General features: G+C 38.0%; 1 protein-coding gene across 1 annotated transcript in view; it reads left to right on the forward strand.

Moving 5' to 3' along the window:
* The window catches only part of grin3bb (glutamate receptor, ionotropic, N-methyl-D-aspartate 3Bb), a 98,864-nt gene extending 89,966 nt beyond the window's left edge, over positions 1-8,898 (forward strand). Inside the window, exons 7-9 of the mRNA XM_082156729.1 lie at positions 5,825-5,989; positions 6,742-6,809; positions 7,809-8,898. Of these exons, the coding sequence (XP_082012855.1) occupies positions 5,825-5,989; positions 6,742-6,809; positions 7,809-8,316 (741 nt within the window). The 3' untranslated portion in view covers positions 8,317-8,898. The remainder of the gene's footprint in view (positions 1-5,824; positions 5,990-6,741; positions 6,810-7,808) is intronic.
* The last annotated feature ends 1,116 nt before the right edge of the window (positions 8,899-10,014 follow it).

Below are 10,014 nucleotides of genomic sequence, written 5' to 3' on the forward strand. Positions count from 1 at the left end.
GCAGAATGCTGCATGATTGGCAGTACGTAGTGGCCTCACAAGATTTACAGGATTGAATTTGTACTTGTGGATAAGTAAAATACACAGTGAATCTGACTTCCCCTGCTTTTTCATTGGTTTTGAGAACACAAGGTACCCGGAAAAAAAAGAGTTTGCTAGAACTATAGAGCAGATGAAAAGTTTCTCTGGCAAGACACCGGTCTCATGCCCTGCGGTCAAAACACACAGATGAAAGACTTGTAAGTTAATTCATGTAGTTTTCTTTTCTTTTCTGTAGTCTCTGTTTCGGTTGTGCAATATCTGCACCAAACAAAAGTGCAAAACTAGAGACGGTTTTCAAAAGGGTTTCCCCGAACACTCCTCCCATCTTCCCTTGATTGACAAACATATAGCTCGGCCACAAACTCACTCCATTGGCTGAGCCGCTGTTGCTATGTCGGGCTGCTTAGGAAGCTCAAACAAACAGAGGTTGTTTTGAGTCTTAGTGTGTTTCTCAAACACGTCGCTAAAGACCACATCAATTTGAAGGATCATTTGAAGACAGCCTTCGTTTTGCGTCCTGTTTTGAAGGATCCATCTGATGTATCCTTCGCGGCCTTAAATCATCTACAATCCTTTACACACATTTCAATTCACGAAAATAAACAGACAGAAAACGAGTCTGTACTGAGCTTATCTGACTTTATTAAGTCAAGTCAAGTCACCTTCATTTATATTGTGCTTTTAACAATATGGATTGTTTCAAAGCAGCTTTACAGTGATAATAGGAAATTACCATAACATATTGTTTAGGCTTTACAACAGCTCTAGGATAAAGTTATTGTCCAGCTAAAGTTAGTTTTGATTGATTGATTCACTTCCGTTGCGAAGATCATTAGTTATTAACTTAGGGGCCGCTAACACAACACCGTTCTAACAGGAAAACCCTTAACACGCTCCGGCCGCCCATCCGCACAAAACAGTGCCTGGTGTCTCGAGAACGCACTCCCTGAAATAGGCTCGAAGGTGCAAACAATTATCCGTTATCTCTGCGCAAACCTCAAAAACGCAAACCCTCGAAAACGCAGATGTCACGCACATGCGCATTATGTGTTCAGTCCAAGGGTATGCGCGTTTGAATATATATGTGCGCAGGCGTGTAGTCCTTCTTTACAGACCAACCCTCAATAAACTACTTGTCTGGCCTTAAAAATGTATAATACAGAATTTTTTTATCCCGACAACATTTTATCTGTACTGAGGTAAAGGTAAGGTAAGGAGGCCTTCACAGGGGAGGGACTGGTTGACACTTCAGGACTGCATTGTCATCGTGTCCAAGGGCAGGTCCTTCATCAGATCTGGATACGGCCTGGATCCAGCGAACTGCGGTAAACCTCAGATAAACAGAGAGACTAATGCAGTGTTGACAGAACTGGGCTAATATGGTCATACTTCCTGGTTCTGGTAAGAACTCTAGCTGCTGCATTTTGGACCAGCTGTAGATTATTTATTAAGCGTGCAGGGCAACCACCCATAATAGCATTACAATAATCTAGCCTTGATGTCATGAACGCATTAACTAATTGTTTCATTGAGAGCATATGACGTAATTTAGATATATTTTTAAGATGAAAAAATGCAGTTTTATAGGTACTAGACTCACAACTTTCAAATGAAAGATTGGTATCAAGAGCACACCCAGGTTCCTAACCGACGACGAGGACACAGCCATCAAGTGTTAGACAGTATTCTAGGTTATTACGTGAGGACGTTTTTTGTCCAATAATTAGAATCTCTGTTTTTTTCAGAATTAAGTAGTGGGAAATTGCTAGTCATCCAGCTTTTTATATCAGCTATGCATTCCGTTAATTTTGTGAATTGTTAAGTTTCGTCAGGGCGTGAAGAAATATAGAGCTGAGAATCATCAGCATAACAGTGAAAACTAATGCCATGCCTCCTAATGATATGTCCCAAGGGTAGCATGTACAGAGTGAACAGCAACGGTCCTAGTACTGAGCCTTTTGGTACACCATACTGAACTTTTGATCGATAAGACATCTCTTCATTTACTGCTACAAACTGATAACGGTCAGATAAGTATGATTTAAACCATGCTAATGCAATTCCACTAATGCCAACATCATTTTCGAGTCTATTTAAAAGAATGTTGTGGTCGATAGTGTCAAATACAGCACTATGATCGAGTAACACAACCACGATCGGATGATAAGAGAAAATCATTTGTAACTCTAATGAGAGCAGTCTCAGTACTATGGTACGGTCTAAATCCTGACTGAAAATCCTCGCAGATACCATTTCTTTCTAAAAAGGAACATAGTTGTGAAAATGCTGCCTTTTCTAGTATCTTTGACAGAAATGGTAGATTTGAGATCGGCCTGTAATTGACTAATTCTGTACGATCAAGTTGCGTTTTTAACAAGCGGTTTAATCATAGCCAGCTTAAAAGATTTTGGTACGTATCCTAATGACAAAGATGAATTAATGATATTAAGAAGAGGATCTATGACCTCTGGAAGCATCTCTTTCAGTAGCTTAGTCCAGGGCCGTGCACAGGGGGGTGGCCCGGTGGCTAGAGCCACTGCCCCTCTGCCCTCATAACTGAGGTGCCCCTCTTCCCCACCCCCACCGCTCCGCTCAAAGCATTCCACTGATTCCGCTAATCCGCTCCAGGTTTTCACGCTCGCTCCGCAGCATCACTCACAGTATATGTGTCTGCGGCACTCTCTTGAAACTGAGCGTGAACACGACAGTTCACAAAAGCTGTCGCATTAAAAGGTAGGCTATGCAAGACAGTGGTTGAATCTGCGAAATTAGTCATTTGGTGTTTTTTTGTTGTTGTTTTTTTGTATTTAAATCGGTAATGTTTTGCTCTTGGTCTTCTACTAGTGCTAACAACTTGTACAACATATCCACGTTCTTAGAATTAGCTGCTTGTCTAATCAAATTATTGTACTCTCGATCAGGTCTAATACAAATAACTAAATTTTCTGTTGTTGGCATTAGTGAGAGTGCAGAAACTGTTGCAATGATAAGATCTTAATTCACGCGATCAACAGACTGTCATCTGCTCAATGCTCATCACTGCAACCTTTTATGTGATGGGAATAGATCTAAATACTTCAAAAACTTCTCACGATTCGTTAATCCCGATAGCTGTAATAGTAAAAACGTATAATAGCTGTAATAGTAAAAGTATTTGAGAGAGTCCCACATGTAATGCTAGGCTAGCTATTTCATATGCAAGCATGTCAGCCAATCACAGCAGTGGGCATTTACACTGAAGTCTTACAGCCAATCACAGCAGTGGGCGTTTACACTGAAGTCTCACACAGACACGCACCTTCAAACAGAGCGTTCAAATCAGAGGCTAAAATCAGGCTAGAAAATATGCCTTTTATTTCTAAATTATAACAACTTTTGATCTAAAAAACAAACTAACATTACAAGGGCACTCCAGGAAACATTCTAAAATAATAAAATAATCCATGCAATGGGACCTTTAAGATCTTTCAGGACATGGTACCAAATAGAAAGGTTTTGCTGTAAAAGGAAAAGGTAAATACCAAAATGTAAAAACGGTAAATAGTTTCTGTTATTATCACCAATGTGTAATTGTGAATCATAAAAAATGAGGTTATCAAGATATTTCAGGACATGGTACCAAATAAAAAAGTGTTGCTGTAAATGGAACAGGTAAATAAAAAAATGTAAAACAGCAAATAGTTTATGTTATTATCAGCAATGTTTAATTGTGATGTTCTATCAAAACATCTACAATAAAGTCTAAAATGTATTTGAGCGTGTGCTGTCTTCTCTTTTAATTGTAATATGTAATTTGTGTTAACAAGCAACCACCCTCTTAGTGCCCCTTTTTTTGGTTTAGGCCACTGCCCCTCAAAATGTCTGTGCACGGCCCTGGCTTAGTCGGTATAGGGTCTAACATCCAGTGGGGAGAACACGTATTTGATACACTGCCAATTTTGCAGGTTTTCCTACTTACAAAGCATGTAGAGGTCTGTAATTTTTATCATATGTACACTTCAACTGTGAGAGACGGAATCTAAAACAAAAATCCAGAAAATCACATTGTATGATTTTTAAATAATTAATTTGCATTTTATTGCATGACTTTATCTGCAGCCAGTACTTACTCTGATAGAAAGTCAGCAAATTCTTTGATAAAGTCTGTATGGTGCCCTGGTGGCCTGTATTCAGTAGCCAGCACAAATCTCAAATGATTTATCATTTACACTAGATATTGTTACATTAAGCACCAACACTTCAAAATAATTATATTTAAAACTAAACTTCTTAGTAATTCTGAAAATATTACTATAAATTACAGCAACACCTCCCCCTTTGCCTTTCAGACGAGGTTCATGTTTATAACAGTAATCTAGCGGGGTGGACTCATTTAAAGTAATGTAAAATGTTGGTTTTAGCCAGGTTTCTGTCAAACACAGCACATTTTGTTTATAGTCTGTAATCATATCATTAACAATAAGTGCTTTTGAAGTAAGGGATAGAATATTCAGCAACCCAAGCTTTTTCATTTGCTAATTTGTATTATATTTTATTATGAAATGTAAGACAAAAATAATGTTTTCGGACATGAAAGTGTTGGTGTTATCTTTTGTTTTGCTGTAAATGAATCACCAACACTAAACTGCCAATAATGTAAGACACTGGGAGTTAATATAAATTTTGTAATACAAAGTATTTTCCAAAATAAATTTTTAATAGTATTTTCATGCCATGACCGCAGGGGCGGGAACATGTGTGATGTAGCCATGCACATTTACTAGACAGTATCATTTCTAGCTTTTAATGCTGAGGGGGACACTAGCCTACAAGCCTAAGAAGGACTGGACTAGGAAGGACGCACCCTTAAAGTGTTTACACATTCAGGGAAATAAACCTTTAGATATTTCACTTAAAAGTTGACTCTGCAAAAAAAATAAAAAAATAAAAATGGATCACGTTTCCACAACAATATTAAGCAGAACTGTCTTCAACACTGATACAAATAATAAATGTTTTTTTGATCAAATACATACAGCCTTGGTGAGCATAAGAGACCTCTTTCATAAACATTAAAATGTAAAATGTATATTCTATTCTACTGATAAAGTTGCCTATTATCTAATTTAAAATGTAATCTTTTTTTTACAGGAAAATTAACTATTATCCATATATTTTTCTCCAATCAAACGCTCTTTAGAATAAGAATGTCCCGCCCCTAATGGTGTCTGCAACAGACTATCAAGTTTCACAAAAAAAGAGGGATCAGCCCTTTAATATGTCTGACTAAACATTCAGGTACAAACATATGTCAACACAGGATAGAAAATGTTTTTTAACCTAAAAAAAAATTACACATTCTACTGTACCTTTTAAGTTTTATCATTTCAGTCATCTTAGCTTGATTTTATGCAGTGTGAAAACTCTTTCTGCAGTTTCAAAAACCTACAGATTTATGATTAAAAAACACAATTAGAGCTGTTTGATTTGATTGATTTTTGTGTCTAAGGTCTGTGGTTAGCTCTAACAATCTAGAGGTACATACAGATCAGCTCTCCCCGTCTAATATTGATGTGGCTCCTGCTTTGGTTTAAAGATGATTTTTAATGTCAATTAGTTCAAGTTGGTATGAATTCTTTTCCATCAAAGGCACTCCGGGAAGGGTATGCTCTTCTCTCAGACTAATGAAATATCAGTCAGAATGAGTATACTGCCCCCCTGTGTACAAGTACTGCATCACACCCATTTGGTCATTAAATCTGAAGTGTATCATTTCTTCTATGTGTGTTCTCTCTTTTTCCAGACGCTGCAGATGGGCATTCGTCACTTCTCAGGGTTGTTTTTGTTGCTTTGTGTGGGTGTGACCGGGGCCTTACTCACTCTGGCTGGAGAACATGCCTTCTATCGCCTGGTTCTGCCACATATTCGCCGCAAACAGAAGTTCAAATACTGGCTTCACACCAGTCAGGTGAGCCATGAGGCTAATTTAAAGGGACAGTTCACCCGAAAATGAACCCTCTGTCATGCTTTACTCATCCCTTCCAAACCAGTTTGACTTTTTTGTTTTTTTCACTTTTCTCATGGAATACAAAAACAGATGTTTCACAGAATGTCCAAGCTGCTCTTTTCATAAAAAAAGGTGAATGGTAACCACATCTTATAGATTTACACTAATGTTGTGGTACGTTTACGTTGCTTTTTGTCATGTTTGGTGTTTATCATTTTAACACCAAATATAATATATATAACACGCTAAATATCTTCTTTTGTGTTCCATTAAACCCAACATACATGTTTTGATCAATGTGAGTGTGAATAAATGGCCACATTTTCAAAGTTGACTGAACTGTCCCTTTAATGCTCATGATGTTTCTTATTGTCTGGGCTGTTTTTTGCTAAATTTGAGCTGTCGCCAGTTTATTATTTCATCAAAATGTTTCCTTTCTTCCCTCTGCTGATAACTAAGACTACGAATGGCACAGCTCTGTTATATTCATGGGGCAAAGCTTTGACTCTGTAAATGAGCCGTGCTTGATCTCTCAGGGTCTTATAAGCTACTTTCTCTGAGGGGTGTGGAGGGATTACTGCCAAGCCGAGTCTGTAATTGCCATCTCTGGAATATTGATTTTTAAAATCAAAAGCATGATGTTGATCTCTCTCATTCATCTCATGCTGAGACAAATCCTTTTTTCTTTCCTTTTCTTTCTTTCTTTTTTGCAGAAGATCCACAGAGCACTGAACATGACTTATGAGGATGTGAAACGGCAGCGGGCGAACACAGAGAAAAGGTTTTGACTTTGTTTTATTAATCTATTTTCCATTTTAATAACAGCAGGATTGTGCTTATCACATCTTGTTTCATTGCTCTCCACTTTAAATGTCAAAAAAATGCACTTGGGTTTATGTTTGTTTCATTGTTTTTTACTCAGAATGTTGCTGATTTTAGTGGATTTTAATGTTTACACTTTAGTGGAGCTCTTTTTAGGGATAGTTTACCAAAAAATAAATAATATTCATGAATATTTTGAATTAGCTTTTATTAAAAAAAATGTTATATAATTTTAAGTTTTAGTAATTTTATGTTCTTAATTAGTTGCATAGTTTTTAAATGTCGATTTATCTTTAAGTTATTTTTATTTTAGTTTTAGTAATTTTAGTACTTAAAACTTGAGTTAGTTGCCAAGGCAACATTTCTATATTTTTTTTTTTTCACGTTTTTTCATCTAATATTTATATATTATTTCTGCTTCATTTCAATTATGATATGTAATCATTTTAAGCTAACATCAGCAGTACAGTGTTTCTGCTGATCGTATAATGATGGACAATGGTGTAGCTTTTTTAAAGAGATAGTTCACCCAATAATGGGAATTCTGTCATACTTTTCCTCATGTTATTCCACACTCAGCCATAATTCCATGACTTTATCACTTCCGGAGTCACATATGGTAACTTTTTGATTCATATTTTGGCTGCTCTTTTCAGTATAATGAAAAGTGGATTGAGACTGGAGCTGTCAAGTTCTAAATGCACCATTAAAGTACCATAAAAGTAGTCCATGTGACTCAAAAAGAGTTGGAATATAGTAGCCAAGTCATATAGATTACTTTTATGATACTTTTATGCTGTCATTTTGGAGCTTCAGAGCTCCAGTCCACTTTAACTTTCATTATACGTAACAGAGTGAGCTTGCAGGGTTCTTGCAAACATTCAAGAAATGATGACAGAATGTTAATTTCTGGGTGGTCTATTTAACAAAATCACATATCTTGTATCTCTCTTCCCAGTTGTAACATCCAGAAAGCCCAACCGCATCCGCCTCCTCCAGCTGCTCCCCTCGGATCCTTTGCCAGATGGAACAACGAAAGCACCAAGGCAGAAGAGGAGCCCAAAGACAACAAGAGAGTCCATTTCAACCTGGAAACTCTCAACACACGCCGACTCCTCACCCGTGTCATGTCGGAGGGGGGTCAGGCCAGCTCCTCATCCGCGTTGAGCTCTGGGACTGGGAGTTTATTGGCGAGAGTGTGTGAAAACGGAGGGCCCATTCAGCAGCCTACCTCCTCGGTGAGATCCTCGAGCCCATCAAAAGACGGCGAGCTTGAAGAACTCCAGGTGAAGATTGAGGAAATCCGTGGGCATTTGAAAGCCGCTCTGGCTCGTAGGGCGGAGCTTCAGACTACACTGGCTAAAGAACGAGCGGCTGTCGCCACGGCGACCACAGTAGCTCCGCCCACAGTCACGGCCACCATTTGCCCCACACTCACCAAAGAGCCAGCAGATTTAAAAAGGTGATGCTCACAATGAAATGAACAGTGGACATGTTTTTCTATCTTTCTCCTCAAAAATAACTTTCATATACACCAGGACTCTTTTAAAATCATCATGCTGAGGGAACATTGATCCTTGGTACCGTTTTGCTAATGTTAACGCTATAGGGCCTCATGTGGCTTATTTTCTAAAGCATCACTCCATAACTGCTATTAAAGCTAGCGATGCTGGCACGTTGGGGATTTTTTTTTTTTCTGAATCATTCAGACTTTTGCAGGTGAAACCTGAAGAAGAAACGTTATAAAGTTTAAAGCACCAAGCAAGTCCATGCTTTTTTCTCAGAGATTTGTTTATTCGTATCCCAGAAGGACCTTTCCCCTCTGCCCATCTGTGAATAAGAATCAGAATAATGCACCTATTGCACCTGAGGTCTCATCAGTCAGAGTTAGAGCAGAATATTGACTTGGCTGCTTTGACAATTATTTTATAGCTTGGTTGAGTCTGATCTCAAAACTATTATTGTTATTGACCTTTTTCCCCCCCTCCATAAAGTCATATGGACATATGAATGGCCAGGTTGCCTGTTTGAATTGAGTTTGATGTTAATTAAATAAATGTGATCTTGTCATAAATTTGATATCTTGCTTGGAAAAATTACAGGTCAGAGAGTTGCTTGGATAATTGAAATAGTACGGGTGATTTTTGTTGTTACAGTCCTCATGATGAACCACAAAACTTTTGATGGTTGCACGGGGTCATGGTGCACAGTGGGGGGAGAATACTGAATTATAAATCATAATTAAACAATATTTACTATTATAGTTCAGATTAGGAACACGTCCACTTGATGCACAGTCAGCATGATGTTTCTGCTTTGTCATGTAAGTTGCTAAACACTTAGGATATCCACCTTCAACCTACATTGATGTTTTTGATGATCTTGATTTTCCTACAAAAAAAAAAAAAAATCTTACAGTAAATCCCCATTATATTTACCAGATTTAAAAAAACACACTTTTTGACCAGTGAGGAAGGTACTGTCCATGAATAGGCCACAAAATTGTGTGTGTGTGTGTATACCTATTTATAAAAATGGATGAACCTCTTGATGGAAATAACATCACAACATTTATTTCCATCAAGAGGCACACAATGCAAGAGTCAAGCATTCTGTAAAGTCTACTTCAGCACATCCCAAAGACTTAAAATGACACAGAGGTACCAATTCTTCATGCTCCCTCACAACCATTCTTTCACAATCTGAGCCTGAGGAATCTTGACATTATCATCCTCTGGAAAATGGCCATGATGTGTCTTCCTACATGGTTGTTAAAGAAAATGATATATGTATATATATATATATATATATATATATATATGTAATAGTTGAAAGTGAGAGGATGTATCTATATCTGACAATTGTATGTTTCTGCAGGTGATCTGGTACCCTGGGCATTTTATTATCAATAGAAAGATCTCTAGTGTCCAAAGTAACTGTGACCTTAACTGTCCTATCTAGGGTGAAAATCTTTGGGGCAGTCATGGCGGACTTGTAACCCAAAGGTTGTGGGTTCGATTATCAATAACGGCAAGAAAATGTAGGTGGGGGGAGTGAATGAACAGCACTCTCTCCCACCCTCAATACCCATGACTGAGCTACCCCTGAACAAGGTACCTTACCCCGAATCGGGCTCCCCAGGTGCCGCAGCGAATGGCTGCTCC

This window comes from Leuciscus leuciscus, assembly GCF_965113295.1.
Source record: "Leuciscus leuciscus genome assembly, chromosome: 23".
NCBI lineage: Eukaryota > Metazoa > Chordata > Actinopteri > Cypriniformes > Leuciscidae > Leuciscus > Leuciscus leuciscus.